The sequence below is a fragment of the Orbicella faveolata genome, unplaced genomic scaffold, assembly GCF_042242905.1.
Source record: "Orbicella faveolata isolate gen_17 unplaced genomic scaffold, um_ofav_v1 contig_48, whole genome shotgun sequence".
Classification (NCBI taxonomy): Eukaryota; Metazoa; Cnidaria; class Anthozoa; order Scleractinia; family Merulinidae; genus Orbicella; species Orbicella faveolata.
In genome coordinates, this window is record NW_028301578.1 from 10,379,505 (window position 1) to 10,395,319 (window position 15,815).

The 15,815-nt window shown below is 40.7% G+C and overlaps 1 protein-coding gene across 1 annotated transcript in view; it reads right to left on the minus strand.

Moving 5' to 3' along the window:
- The window catches only part of LOC110039678 (uncharacterized), a 36,009-nt gene that overhangs the window by 18,798 nt on the left and 1,396 nt on the right, over window positions 1-15,815 (minus strand). The window contains exons 2-17 of the mRNA XM_089280639.1: window positions 15,647-15,754; window positions 11,534-11,806; window positions 10,907-11,104; window positions 10,250-10,432; window positions 9,104-9,352; window positions 8,322-8,516; window positions 7,791-7,982; window positions 6,968-7,168; window positions 6,249-6,497; window positions 5,280-5,474; window positions 4,558-4,749; window positions 3,995-4,183; window positions 3,229-3,480; window positions 2,566-2,757; window positions 1,616-1,813; window positions 275-523 (exon numbers count right to left, since the gene is read on the minus strand). Of these exons, the coding sequence (XP_089136765.1) occupies window positions 275-523; window positions 1,616-1,813; window positions 2,566-2,757; window positions 3,229-3,480; window positions 3,995-4,183; window positions 4,558-4,749; window positions 5,280-5,474; window positions 6,249-6,497; window positions 6,968-7,168; window positions 7,791-7,982; window positions 8,322-8,516; window positions 9,104-9,352; window positions 10,250-10,432; window positions 10,907-11,104; window positions 11,534-11,806; window positions 15,647-15,725 (3,286 nt within the window). The 5' untranslated portion in view covers window positions 15,726-15,754. The remainder of the gene's footprint in view (window positions 1-274; window positions 524-1,615; window positions 1,814-2,565; window positions 2,758-3,228; window positions 3,481-3,994; window positions 4,184-4,557; window positions 4,750-5,279; window positions 5,475-6,248; window positions 6,498-6,967; window positions 7,169-7,790; window positions 7,983-8,321; window positions 8,517-9,103; window positions 9,353-10,249; window positions 10,433-10,906; window positions 11,105-11,533; window positions 11,807-15,646; window positions 15,755-15,815) is intronic.

The window sequence follows — 15,815 nt, forward strand, 5'->3', positions numbered from 1 at the left end:
TGGATTGAGGTCGTCCTACCTGCCAAAATTTGTCAATGTCAAATCACTCAATGACCGTGGAGAAGGAGAAAGGGTGGTGAGTCTTCTCTTGTGGACCGAGGCATGGTGGGTGGCAGAGGACACAGTATATTGCAGCACTAAAATTTCAGACCCTGTTATCAAGACAGAGAGGAGGACACGATGACACCACGTAATTTCGCAAGATTGAACAGGGGCTGGATACTCAATTTGACATAATCCACGATACACTTAATAACATCTAATTAAGACTGACCTTCTAATATAATTCTAAACGAGCACTCTTTCTTGTTCCCACTTGCATCCCTAGCAGTGTACACAACTAAAGCAGTTCCGTTAAAGATCTGTGGGGGGCTAATCTCTGGTGGAAATACCGTCAATTGTGGAGCTAGATTGCTGTTGTCCAGCGCGACGGGTAGGGTCCAGTTAACCAATGCTGTAGAATTTGCATTGATGTTTGCACGAATATCTGAAGGACACCTCATGAACACTGGTGCAGTAACATCTATACGAATATACCAACATAAGGCATATTATGGGAAACGAAATCCAAAGAGCCGTAAGCTCTTCCTAAACACTTAACGCGTTATCTTCGCGTGTTGAAATGCATGCACTCTGATGGGCTAAACGCCGCATTTCTGTCTTTAAATAAATGGGGGAACATTTTCGACCCGTGGAGTTTTTCTCTAGAAATACTCCTGAAAATTTGGGAGAGCGACACTTTTTTTTTTTTTTTTTTACGTCAAGCCACTCATTCATTCGGGCTTCTGGATAATACAATGAACTTTTACTAGTTCTTATGGACATACGAAATTGCACAAAATTTCAAAGAAAAAAAAAGATATTTGATTAGATATAAATGGTCATTTCACCAATGGAAAGTGTCATAAAGTATTGCTGATGATAAACGTATTCTTATAGACTTCCCACACAGCCATACAGGTATAACTAAAATAATACTACTTCACATTTACAACAAAATACGTATAATCACACTGCACAAGAATCGAATAGGTACTAGCGAACCAAACAATTATATTTACATTTGATTCTTGCAAAGTCAATTATAGTGACGTGAGTGCAAGATTAAACAAGACAAAATATAAACACAAAAATAAATAGGGAAAGCTCAAACAATTACAACAAATAAACGTGTTCAGAGATAGAGGCCTCAAATTTTGTGGAGGAGTCGTCCGATAAGTAATCAGATGGAAGACTGTTACAGTCATTGCTAGTTCTTTTCTATAGATACTATACTTATATGTGTCTACAGGATGTCTAGAGCTGGACCGAATTTCAATGGTTGAGATGATCTAGTTTTTAGAGAAGACTGTCGTTGTAAACAACTTGAAGCTGTTTGTGTATCTGGCCATGTTGGCGGTTGTTACCATTCTAACGAAGCTTACTGAGGCCGAAGAGACACGTTACAAAATCTAAATGTATTTACACCTGGGCGAGATGATACGATGAATCTCCACCTAGTTGCAGTTACAAACGATATTTAAGAATGATAATTATACATCGTATCCCGATTAATACTTTAAGTTATATGGCATATACAACATATCTTGGGGCATGTGTTTTCCAAAGCCCTTACCAAGGCATTGCAAAATTGACGATTCATTTTTGCTCCACTTTCCATCATTCCCACAAAGAATCTCAGTAGTTCCACCGTTTCCAAGGAAACCATGTCTGCATTCGAAATAGCAGATGGTTCCGCTGACTGGGAAAGACGTACACATGTGCGGATAAATAAAACCATACCGAGGTGCATTTAGGGAAGAACATGACCGTACTGAAAAAAAAAAAAAATCAATAGAGAAAATAGCTAAATGTAAATAGCCGTGTCGTGTCTTTAGTTTTTAACAATAGCCATGTTAGTGGTTCTATTCTAATTACAACAATGTACACGAAAACTATATGAATAGGTTAATGTTATAGACTTATAGAGCTTAATGATATACACGTTATGATATAGATGGAACCAAGTCTTTTCACATACCGGAGAAGTGTTAAGCCTAAAACGCCTAGTATACGCTACTATTTGACCCTTTAAAGATCTTTTGCAGCCTTATATTTAGACTCTATATAGACACATTAAGGAGGCTTTTTCCCCAAGAATAAAATCAGTATTTGCAATATATAGAAACGTCCTCAGATAGTAAGAAACTAGGAATACTCTGAATTTTCAAGCACTGGTAATGAAGACGATGATAGTTGATGATAGCTGTACCGCGCGCTTTCGTTTGACTACTTACTCCCGCACCCTACCTCCGACTATCATCAACTATCATTTACGTTGAGCTTGTTCAGACTCTTCTTGATAGTCAATGATAGTTTTTTTTTTTTCCCGTTTCACCACGTTATGATAGTCGATAATAGTTAGGATGCTATCAAATATCGTCAACTATCGTGCACCGTTATTGACCAGGGCCTATATAACTGATAAACTTGAATAACTTTTCTTTCTCAAAATGAATACAAAGCCAAATGGCTGTGCATACTAGCAGCGTGACATGATGGTTAACAAACATATTTGCCACTTACTTTTACAGACTGGTACTGGTTCGTCCCAGTATCCTGTAATATGGCCCGGTTTCTTAAGGCAGGTAAGAATGTCAGACCCGAGCAAGTTGTACCCATCGTTGCACGTCATTTTACATGTGGAGCCGTAGGTGTTATCACATTCTCTCTCTACAAAGCCGTTCAGTGGAGGAAACAACGTTTGGCATCGTAAAACTATAGACGAACGGAAAATATGACATGTTAGAACGATTATTCAGCAACGGTCATCAATTTTGTATTCACTGGCTAACTTAGAAAGCGCATACAATAATCACAGTAATAAAAATAATCAATATTCATTAAATGTCTATATGTCGCACAATTTTGACACGTAATATTAAATTGTAACCACACGTTTTTTTTTTGTTTTTTTTCGCAGAAAAATGCATTCAAACCATTATGTGACCAATTTGTTGCAAATGAACGTTGCCTAAAACAGTTATCTTTTTTTTTTAAAGTTACAAGAGGCAGGACCTGCAAATTAGCGCTCAATTTAAACAACTGTTGAGTTGTCAGCTATATCTATAGAGACTGTTTTAAAAGGGCCTTTCGTATTTGATGCTGAGGTTTGTTAACAATACGCAATTGCCATTGCTTTACAGGATACCTAATCTGCACTTTCAGTGCCGTTCGCAAATGGCTTACCCTCGACTGTCACGAAAAACGTGCAGACTTTGTAATTCCCTGCTGCGTCGCTGGCGTTGTAAGTGACCCGGTGTCGTCCTTGGTAGAATCTATTTACGGTTGGCACACCATATTCGGTCACACTCGTTACCACGCCAGAGTTATCAGTGGCAACCACTGGTGCCCAGTTTACTGTGGTATAGTTGTTAGCCCTGTCTGCGTAACGTTTGATATCACTGGGGCAAGTAACGCCAAAGGAGGGTCTTTCCACGTCTGCAAGTATTTAAATGTATCAATTAACAGTGAATAATTAACGAAGTCAACGGCATGAACGAGCAATATCACAGATGAAGAACACTCGGTCGGTTTTAAAATAAATAAATAAAAATCAATCAATCAATCAATCAATCAATGATTAATTTTATTTAATTCTAAAATGTATTTAACACTGTTGTGCTAATTGAGGACTCCGCAACTAAACAAACACAGCTTGCAAATAGAACATAAATAATTAATAATCTCAATTGGTGGGAGGCTGACCAGTTAGCTATTTACGAAAGTCGGTCAAGCGCTTGAACTCGAGACTATGAACAGCAAATCCAGATAACGATAAGGTGAGGATTGAACCAGGGACCTTCAGATTTCAAATCCGTCGCCCTAGACTAATCGGCCATGCTGCCTCCCAAAAGCTCACGGAATAAAACAATTTCAAGGTCTTTTTTTCTGCCCCACACCAGGCCGTAATAAGAAGACAAAAAAAAATTAACTTCTTGGAAGATAAACCAACCTTTGCAAACAGAAGTGGTGTTTTTCGACCACTGACCGTCGCTAAGGCATGTCGCTATTGGTTCTCCGTGCAGCCTATAGCCTTTGGGACAAGAAAAGTGGCATGTAGTATCGTATTCAGGAGAAGTCGTGCAGGAGTGTGGTGTCACCTGACCATCCGTTGGAGGTAGAAGGACCTTACAGCGGACAACTGTACCAAAAAAATAAAACAAGTAAAATCTTATTCAGTAAATGTTTTAGGAATTTTGTGCTGACATGAGAATTCCTCATCAAACGCTTGCGGACAAAAAGTTATTTGTTTTCTTCTCTGAAACTATAAACTTTTAACAAATCGACCCTAAAATAGTTCACACATATATCTCTCTTCTCATCTCTCTTTTCTCCTCTTTCTTAGCTGCTAAGATTGAACAAAAAAGAAAGGGTTGCGTGCTAATCCTAACCACATTTTCAGACTTGGAATACCGATTTTATAGGATCAATAAAGTTTCGCCTCCTGCGTATCGGCGTAAATTTGTTTTGTAAAAGCTTGTCGCAACTATTCCTCTTTTTTGCTGCTTCCCTTACCTTGACAGTACGGTTCTTCACCAGACCATGTGCCATTTGCTAGACAGACCCTCTCAGTCGAGCCGTTAACCCGGTGGTAGCCACGGGCGCAGTATAAAAGACATTTGTCACCAAAAACGTTGAACAAGGAATCGCCTCCGCAGCCAGACTGTATGCTGTGAGGAGGGGGGAAGAGTCGAGCACACTTCACCACTAAGGAAAGATAAATTAAGGTGACTTATTACTTTGTGCACTTGGTGGACTTACGAGCTAGAAAGATCGACTTTTAAACATCGACGAAGCACTTTTTTTTTTTTTTTTTACAGTCAGAATTCTGTCTATAAAGGTATTCAGAAAATATGAACCACTTGTGCAGAAGTTTCCACTACAATTGCAAAAGGCTATTAACCATTTTCATGGTGCTTTCCTTTTCCCTGCCATCAAATTAAAGGCGATTTTTACTTCCAGCTTACTGGGAATGAAAGCTACTTGGCAAAAGAAATATAAATAGGCAAAGATTAACTTGCGTGGAAATGTTTCATTATTGCTTTGAAGGTCTATTGATTTCAGGCGGAGGCTGTAAGAAGAGCAAATAAGGTAAATCTGAAAATTGAATACCTTAAGTATGTTTGTTTGTTTGTTAGTTTCGTTGTCGTTGTTGTTGTTTCTTTTTCTAGGTGTGGGGGAGGGGGGGGGGGGGGTGGGCACTCTGACATGAACTTAAATATTGTTTTTTTACATACGTTCACATCTCGTCTCATTTCCCGTCCAGACACCCACGGACGTAACTGGATCTTTCTCGCAGACTCTGCGGTCAGAGCCACTCATGGTGTGGCCATCCTGACAAGCGAAGGAGCATTCTGATCCATACTGATTGTCTTTGGTACACTGTAAGGAACCTCCAGCTGGAGAATACAACTTTGGCAGGCAGCGGACCACTTAAAAAGGTAACAATAGTACAAAATTGTGATTTCTTCCGAGTGCATGGACGTACTATTTTTCAATCTATTAAAGGATGTTAGCAAACGAGGATGACGAACGATGAACATTGAATCGATTTCGTGCTTTGCATGGCATATTTAACAGGTATTCTTTAGGTAGTGAATAATACTCATTAGCCCGAGATAGCGAACCAATCAGATTGCTTGAAACACCAAGATCACTGAGTGCGCTCATACTAAATAACACTTATTCACTGAAGCGGAGGTGAATAGTGTGCAACCACTTTCACGGACACTGAGGTAACTAGCCTGTGTCATGATCACAGTCGCACTTACGGAAAGAGACAGGCTATGAGGTAACTAATGGACCAAAAAAGTGTCTTAGTTCTAGCAAAAAACCGACAAACGGTCGGAAAATTTTAGTCATCCCCGAGTTAACCAATCAGATCGAACATGTGATAGGTACTATTCACTTATGAGGTATATACTAAAATGATGAAAAAAAAAAAGAGAGAAAAAAGAAAAAACCTTCGAAATATGTTAGTGCCAAAAGCCCTTAATGCACCTAAATAATCGTTGTAAAATTTTGACTCTTTTAACTCTACGCACGCATAATGTCATGCTCCATGCATACTAGAAGGGGAAAAATATTTTATCCGTGCATGTTCTTTCAATCAGAGCTGATATTTTTCAGAGCTCGATCACAAGCGCTTATTCTGATGAGGCAAATGCTGCAAACAAATATTCCCGCGCGGGACATATGCAAATTACCTGAAACGAAGACTTTAAATTTGCATTCGGCAACGTTCCCTGTTTTGTCTAAAGCCAAGTACCGGATGTTGTGTTCTCCAGCAGGAAATAAGTCCCCAGGTAGTTTCCCATAGCGTGTTATGTTGGGAATGAGGCCGGAGTTGTCTGTAGCTGAAGGATGAGACCAAGTGACCTGTGTCGACGTTGTACCTCTGTCAGCGGTGGCTACAATATTTGATGGGCAGTTTGAAAATACTGGTGCCGAGACATCTATAAACGAAAAGAATATATCCTTTACAACAAGAAGACGAAACTATACACAAGTCATTGTTGAACCTCGACTGTTATACGAAGAGACTAACAAAGCCAAACAGCATCATAGACAGCAGCAAAAGACTTATCATCACATTCTCCCCACCTCCCTCTCTTTGATATTTCTCCTGCTCCTCCTGCTGCTCCTGCTACTACTACTTTTCCTCGTCACCTTCCTCATATTCCCCCTTACCATCATCGTTACCATCGTTAAGAACAACAACGACAACATCTACAATGTTATTTTTCTTTAATCTGCTCTGTTTTCAATTTAAACCACATTTCATTTAAGCGCTACTTGTCCTATTGCACTTCTCTAATATTAAAGGCTTCATAATTAGCTTGGTAAAAATTTATATTTGAAACATGGCGATTCACAATAGGTGTTACCATGTCGTAAGCTGAGTTTTGTAAAGTTACCAACTCACCCTTGCACCATGGATTCCCTAATGGAGACCAGGTCTTCTGCTGGTTACAAGTCTTCAGCCCAGGCCCATGGTGTTGATATCCGCTCCTGCAGGTGAATCGGCAATCTGTTGCGTAATGAATGACAGCGCTTGCATTGGTGCAGAATGAGGGGGTGATGTCCAGTCCTTTCGACGTAATAGTAATTGAAGGACAGGTGATCGCTGCAAGGCAACACAAAATTATCGATGGATCATTTCTTGCGTCATTTGGCGCAACCTAAGCTTTAAGCCTGGTGACAATTTATAACGAGACAAGAAATCTAAAGTCATTTTTATTAAAAAAAAACAAAAAAACTAACATTTGTGAACAGGTCTTGATAGGTAATTCTGTCCAGTAGAGTTGCCTGCCGAGACAACACTAGGGCCTTAACCTTGTGTTCGGAGATGTTCAAAGCCCGATTAAGCTAACCCAGGATTGACCTAAATTTTGATGTCAATGGTTTTGCAACATTTCGGTGAAGTTTTCTTCTTATATCGTTTGGCCTTTAGTTTTGAAATGGGGTAATCTCAAACTAAACAAAACAAAGGAAGTAAAAAACATACAAGAAAAAAATAATACTTAAGTTAATTTTCAACTCTGAGTTTGTGTTAACTGGGCTTTTGAAAAATCCGGCGCAGAAGCTTAAAGATAGGGAGGAGGTCATTTACTTCACACAGGTTAAAAAACACTTTGTTTTTCTCTTTTCGAAACTGTATTTACCTGCGTTTAGATTTTTTTTTCTTAATCTACATCGACGACAAACAGCAATCCCGTTTCCCATAAACGTGGATATCATTTCCTTACCTTGGCACTGAAGTTCGGTTCCACTCCACTGTCCAGTTTCCAGACAAGTTCTTTTCTGTGATCCTCCTACAGCCTCGTATCCCAACATACAACTGAAATAGCAGGATGTGCTGTAGCTAGAGCTTGGACCACCGCAGCCGTACCCGGCCTGAATGGCGTGATCAGGAGTGTTTAGAGATGGACAGTGGATAGCTAAGACATAAATAGCAAACGATTAGTTCGAAAGCACTAGAGGTACTGATGGAGAGAAACCACGACAGGGCAAATTCCTGTCTGAATGCCGAGGAGAAAGCTGCGATAGACTAGCATCTCATCCAGGGGGGAGCAAGACTCCTTCAAATCTGTTTTTTTGTTTTGTTTTGTTTTGTTTTGTTTTTTTTGCAAAACAATAGGAAAAAAAAAAAAGAATTTCAACTAGAGCTTCTTTGGCATGTTCAAAGAAAGTATGGTTCCATGCAAGCCATCTTGTCAAGAATGTTTCTTAGTTTACCACACATTATGAAGGAATGGACAAAACATGCCCATACTTACTTTCACAGGAAGTTGTATTTCCTGTCCATTGGGCCACATTTGTCCCTGCTATCTTGTCGCACTTTCTCTCAACAGATCCTTTCAATTCATACCCCTTGTAGCATGCCAGTCGGCATAAGCTTCCATAGACATTTCCACAGGCCGCATTCTCCAGTCTGCCGTTTGCAGGTGCGAACAGTACAGAACATCGAAGAGCTAAAATGAAATATGATTAGGTGAAATAACCGTCCTGGGGCATTGGGTTTGAGAAGTTATTAAATAACAACGACTTATTCCTAATCAAATTTGTTGATACTGACGGATAGAATGTAACAAAGGTAGTTTCTACAAAGAATGCTAACACCTCCGAGAAGACTATTTCATTCAACGAAAAACTGAATTGTTTCTCCGCGCGTTCACTTGATCTCTTCACAACAATCATTTCTTTAGCATTATACTTTGCTTTTGAAGTTTAATTCCTTATTTTTTTTAGATCCAGGTCCCATTATTGATAAACCTGAAGGAGCCACGCTGTTTAAAATGGCCTTCATTTTAAGATATACCTTTTGATAGGCAGTATTATTTTTTCTGTTCTCAATTATATAATGCTAACTCTTCTTTTTAACGTTTTTTTTTTTTTTCAACTATATGTTTCACATGAAAAAACCGTTCATTTATTTAAATAAATTCAAAGGAACGAGAGCCATTTTCCCACAATTAGATTATTAGCATGCATGCCTTGATTGGTTGATTAATTGTTGTTGTTGTTGTTGTTGTTTTCATATACGCCAAGACATTCTTACCTTGAACAGTAATTCGAAGGTAACAGAGTTTCGTGTTTCCCGACGGATCTGTAGCAGTGTAGACCACGGTATGGCTTCCCTCAGAAAAAACGTGTGGTGACGTCACTTGAGGGGACACAGTAACGCTAGCTTGATCGTTATCTGTAGCTGTAACTGGTCCCCAGCTCACTGTGGCTGAAGATTTTCCTTCATCCGCGAAAACACTTTGTGCAGATGGACAGGTTTCGCCAAATGAAGGTGATTCATTGTCTTTAAACAGAAAAAAACAATATTGGATTTAATTGCATGTTACCTGACTTGCAGCTATTGACGCATATAGATATAGCAAGGCATTCAGTCACTCAGTCACTCAGTCTCTCATGATCAGTCTCTCATGATCAGTCACTCATGATCAGTCACTCATGATCAGTCACTCATGATCAGTCACTCAGCCATTCAGCCACTCAGCCACTCAGCCACTCAGCCACTCAGCCACTCAGCCACTCAGCCACTCAGCCACTCAGCCACTCAGCCGCTCAGCCGCTCAGCCGCTCAGCCGCTCAGCCGCTCAGCCGCTCAGCCGCTCAGCCGCTCAGCCGCTCAGCCGCTCAGCCGCTCAGCCGCTCAGCCGCTCAGCCGCTCAGCCGCTCAGCCGCTCAGCCGCTCAGCCGCTCAGCCGCTCAGCCGCTCAGCCGCTCAGCCGCTCAGCCGCTCAGCCGCTCAGCCGCTCAGCCGCTCAGCCGCTCAGCCGCTCAGCCGCTCAGCCGCTCAGCCGCTCAGCCGCTCAGCCGCTCAGCCGCTCAGCCGCTCAGCCGCTCAGCCGCTCAGCCGCTCAGCCGCTCAGCCGCTCAGCCGCTCAGCCGCTCAGCCGCTCAGCCGCTCAGCCGCTCAGCCGCTCAGCCGCTCAGCCGCTCAGCCGCTCAGCCGCTCAGCCGCTCAGCCGCTCAGCCGCTCAGCCGCTCAGCCGCTCAGCCGCTCAGCCGCTCAGTCACTCAGTCACTCAGTCGCTTAGTCGCTTAGTCGCCCAGAAGCTCTGTCACTCAATAACTCAGTCACTCAGACCCTCTAACTGCATTTTCTTTCGTCTGGTGCTGTTTATGCGTAACTATGCAGCATCAACCAGTACTTTGCAATTAACAAAGCTCTACGTATGATGTAAAGATTTACCCTGACAGTGAAATCCTCCTTGTGTCCAGAAGCCATTGTTACACGTGTTCGAACTAGGCCCAGTGCGTGCGTAGCCTGCGCTACATTCGTAAGAACATACTTGACCATGGAGAGGTTTTGTTTTGCAAATATCAGGAGTGATCTGACCATGGTCCGGGGCACTTAGGGCTTGACACTCGAACACTGAAAAAAGGACCATCCGTAAGTAATTTTTATAGAATATTCGCCAAAGCGGATCAGCAGCCCTTTAAGACTAAGTTATCTTATTGTAAACTTCTGTTGTCAAACACAATTGTCGTGCATGAAAATCTTAATTAAATCCTTCCGCCAAAGGCCTCGATCGTTTTGTTCAGCACATAGAATCGACACCTGATCGGAAGATGAGTCAATTTTAATCACAGCGTTCGGGTTTGCGTTGCATTTTTGAAAGCCATAAACGAAATTTGACGCATGTATGCAATCAAACCGGAAACATGATTTTTCTAGTTCTGATATTTGATTTCACCTAGAGCGCAAGGCAGTAAAGCATTTGGTCACATGTGACTGAAAATGCAATGTCTCTGGCGGCTTTGTCTTTGCTTAGTCCCATGCATCGTAATTATTTCTTTTCTTTTGTCAAGAACCCGAGCCCAAACTGCCCAAAAACATTCCTTTTACCTCGACAGTTTGGAGTTGATCTTGGATCCCACTCGCCGTCGCTGCCACAAACAGAGCTTGAAGGTCCGTCTAATTTATATCCATTATTACAAGTGACCGTGCAATAAGTGCCAGAGCGCACCTGTGAATTACTGTTACAAGGTGACGATATCTGTCCATTACTTGGCGGCGGCCAATCGCTTGTGTGACAAGAGATTCCTAAAAAACGTAAGCAAAACCATCAACGCCTTGTTTTCAAAACGTGCAAACTAATTTGAAAAGATCGTTTCTTTTCGCATCGTAGAAGGAGGCGCGGTGGCCAAATAGTAAGGGCGCCAAGATCTAGATTGAACATCCGGGTCAGCACTATGTATAAATGGGTAGCGGAGAATTTACCGCTGGCGGCAGCACACGTGCGACGTAATAAGATGTGTAATAAGATGCGTCTTTGGTCAACAAAAATGACTGTAAGTTAACGGTGCTTAAATATAATAATGTTTTGCGTTGGTGAGAACCACCCTTAATGTAGCACCTGTTTGTAGCTAAATGATGGAATACATTTTAATGTGATCAAGGAGCATTTACTGCGCGTTTAACTGTCTAAATGTTGTTAACCAACACTTCCCCAAAAAAGCCGAAATCACGTACGTCTGCATCTCTTTCCCGAGTAAAGCTCGTAACCAGGATAGCATCTACAGCTGTGACTACCAACATAGTTTACGCATATATGTTCGCATCCTCCGTTGCCGTAGTCACATTCATTGCAGTCTATCCGCTTGCTACTACTTCCGCTGCAGCCATGCCCACCGTGAGCTGGGGAAGGATCGTTGCAATAGCGGTATCTGGTTTTATATCCATTTGAGCACTGGGTTTCCTGCCAACTAACTGGCTGCCATCGGCCCCATCCGCCATGTCTCGGCGCTAGAAAAGAGAGAATACATGTTTGCGCTTTAGTTCTCCAGCCAACATTGTTGTTGTTTAGATCCTTGTTAATCATTAACTAGACACCTAGCAGTGCGAGCGAACGAATAACAATTAGACGTGAGGGTCGTGAGCTGAGAAAAGATGAAAATGGTCAGCTGAGAGATGACACGTTTTTATTGAACTGGCAGCTGAGATCTGGGATCCGCAAAATTTACTGGCAGCTGACAAATAAAACGGGCTTAACTTTTAACCGATAGCTGAGAAATCTCCAAAAATTTAGCTGATAGTGAGATTTAATCACCTCCATCCAGATTTATGTCGGATTTTGAGTTTCAGGATTGAAGCCCTTTGTTCGTAATTCGTTTCAATCTTTCCAGACCTGAACCATTCTTGTTCCTTTTATTTGTTTTATAATAGGTTTGTTTGATGGCAGTTTTTACTTTGCAAAATGGCCTTAGCCATGTAAGATAGAGCTGTAAGATATAACCGAGTATATGAAGTAAAAGAAGGTTTCTAGATCGTGCTGTGTTTATTATGAGAAGCACTGATTTAAACTCGCACTTTACATCCGCACTACCGCCTTCGCAGGGTTATCACTGTCCACACTCAGAACGCTCAAAAACGCTGACACGTTATGAGGAAAAAAAAATAACTATGATTCACTGATTTGCACGGGATGTAACTGACGTCAGTGCTTTCGAAAGCCTCCGTTTCCCGAAACCACCAAAAAAGTGAAACTCGAAAGAGACGCAAAGATTAAGTTCTCAACCTAAAATAGCTACAATCCACTTAACGCTAAGAAAACGGATGCTTTCACTCCAATTGTGTGTGTTAAGAACTAATCACTTTCGAGAAGTTTGTTATGGATGCGACACCTTTGAGTGTGTTTGACTTTGGATCATCTGCTCTAGGTTGAGAATTAGATTTTCTGTGCTATATTGGAATAAGCTATTTCGCTTTAAGTTTTGGTCTGGTTTAAACGCGAGTTTCGAGCCTGCGTGAACCGAATTTATTACATTAGGAAAAACAAACAAGGACCGCACAAAGCACTCTTTCGATCTTCAAAACAAATAAGACAGCAGTAGGGTAGTCGGCAAAAATTCGATTTTTGGTACCAGCTGATCATTGTTGCAAGACTTGTTGGGAAATCTTTAATGCATCATAATTTTCTTGCAACGAGTATCTGAATATTTTACTTCTTCACCTTCGCCTAACTCCTCGCGCCAGGATGACACTTAAGGCCTCAGTACGTACTTTTAAGTGTGGTGTCGCTTTAACTCTTGTGATTCTTTTAATTTTTGGAACGATCTTAATATAATCAGGGTCATCAGTGATCCAACATCACTCGGATCACGACGCTATGAATCCAAGACTAGAGTGAAATTCATCCGTCCCTTCAATTTGATCTACCATGCTCATAATGATCTTGGATCATTGATCCAAATCCAGACCACCTCAAAGAGACGCACCCTAAAACTCTGAACGAAAAAAAAAAATCTTTCAGATTTTCGGAATCAGTGCTAAAAATGGTTTTGGAGACTTAAACTCATTCAGATATAATTTCACTTAATTTAAACACCGAAATAAACGGTGCGAAACATTTAAAGTACACCTCATCAAAAGGTTAAATATGTTAACTGACGCGTGCATTTAACAGATTGAATAATATTTTTGTTTTTTAGTTTACCTTGTCGCGGTCTTTCAAACCATAAAGTGCACCAAACGCCCGTTGCGAGTTGATTATACAATGTATTATACAGCATTTCAATTAACTTTTTAGCAAACACGAAATAACCGCAAAGTCCTTAGCAAACTTCCCCTAATCTTCACAGGAAAACAAGCAATTTATATGCGGATTAATTTGCTTAATATTTCGGAATATGTTTGTGCTTGTTTGATGATATAGCTGGTTTTCACATGACGTCACTAAACTTCGAACTACAAAACTATTGATCTTCCTGAGATTTTACTTAAATGATGTATAAGAGCAGCTGAAAACTAATATTCATACAAAGTTTCGCTCCGAATGGGTTCTTGGTTTTGTGATAAACTACGCTTGAATTTCTAAGCTTCTGCGTGACGCGGCATTTACATGACGGCCTAGAGAGCTGTCATGATGGTTAAAAAAGTGACTTATTTCGGGGAACATGGCTATCTGAACAGTTCACGTCTTAGAAAAAGTATTATTTTAATGTTTTAGGGTTCCTTGAGGGATAAATTCACGCTTTTGTACCAAAACTCAGTGACAGATGTTTCTGTTGGTTTCCGGCCGCCATGTTGGTGCCCATATGGATGGGCACCAGCATGGCGTCTCCATACAAATCTCTATAAATTTGGGTAAAAATTTACTCCGCATATCTCGCATAAGAAAAATTGCTGTGACCAGAATTTTGGCGAGAGTCTTTGCATATTTACCTTCTTTCATTTCCCAGATTCTGGACTTTCTCTTTTGACCGGTTTTGATTTTTATTTTGATCTATTTTGAATTGCGTGACACTGAAAACCAGCAACATGTACTACTTTGAACGAAATATGCGGAAATGCTATCATTTTTCTCAGGTTTTGAAGTGATTTGTTTACTTCAGTGATACTGCAACGTTTCTACTGAACATCATTTGATTAAACTGCACTTATGAGATGGGACGACCAAAATTTCCAAACATAACGCTGTCACGCTAGCTGTATGCAAAATAATACTGCAGATTGAAAGAATTCAAAACAATACCTTAAAATAAGCAAAGAAAAACGCCAAAGAGCTCATAGTAAGGCAAGCAAAATGGTTAGATTGCGGACAAGGTCGATTGCGACTTGCTAAAGTTAGAAACTTACGTACGGTTTTCACGCTAAATTTGTTTATGAAGGCGTGCCACACGACACAAAGACCCTTTCATGAAACAGGGTTTTGTCCCTTCTGACGGGATTTGTCCCTTTCTTTATTTGCTGAATAGATCTTATCTATGCGTTGGTCGAATGCACTGAGGTTTCATATCTAACGTGTTTGTTTCTTACACTCCTAAAAAAAGATCAATTTCTCACACATCTGACTGATACGTGGCGAGCATTATTTTGTTCAGTGTCCTTCTAATAAAAGACAGCTTGAGTTTCTATGAGCAACGTTGACACAAACAATTCCATTTTGTGACGAGGAAGTGAAACAAATTTAGATTTCCCAGAAAGACCGGAATTTCGATTGGGTCTTCGCAAATTATCACCTATGGTCTCCTCATTAATTTTTTAAAACTACAAATAATCTTCTAAACGCGTAGGAAACCTTCGTAGCCAAAATAAAGCACTGTTGAAGGTGAATTCAGCATTTTGTGTATCATCGATCATCAGTGAACGAATTGCCCCGGGCTTGTGTCTATTGTGAAATTTCCTTATGACTCGCCAGATGTTTTTGCGAACGCAGAGCAACGACGGATTGAAAGGAATTCTGTTTAATGACATACACTGTCTTCATATAGCTTATGACAAGGTAACACTGGGTTAATGATCTACCAGCATCGAGTTGCAAAAGCGGATCCGGATGAACCAGGTAATATATCCTGACCACAGAAATATATTTTTTACCCCAACTTATTTTATAACTCTTCTGATCCATAGCCAAAACCGGGCCTGTTTCCCAGCTACATGTTTCATGGAGAACAAATAACAATAGATAGTTCAAACGGGAGGTGATACTACAGTACAGCTTAACGTTAAAGTACGTTTCATCGACATAGGGCTTTTATTCCGTTAAAAACACCGGACGAGAAATTGTGCTTATGGAAGCAATAAATTACTTCAAGCACATCGGTTCAGTAAATAATCAAAGGAAAGATTAACAAGAATACTTACAAGGACCGCAGCCTCCGCAAGCATCGACGCCATATTGGCTGGCACTAAGGGCTAATACTAAAATGAGGAAAGAATCCATATTACCGAAGCCACAGAAAGCTTGAAAGGCTGGAAGAAATAGCAACGCAGTCGGTTAAGATTCATTTGCTTGGAGCATTCGGATTGGTTC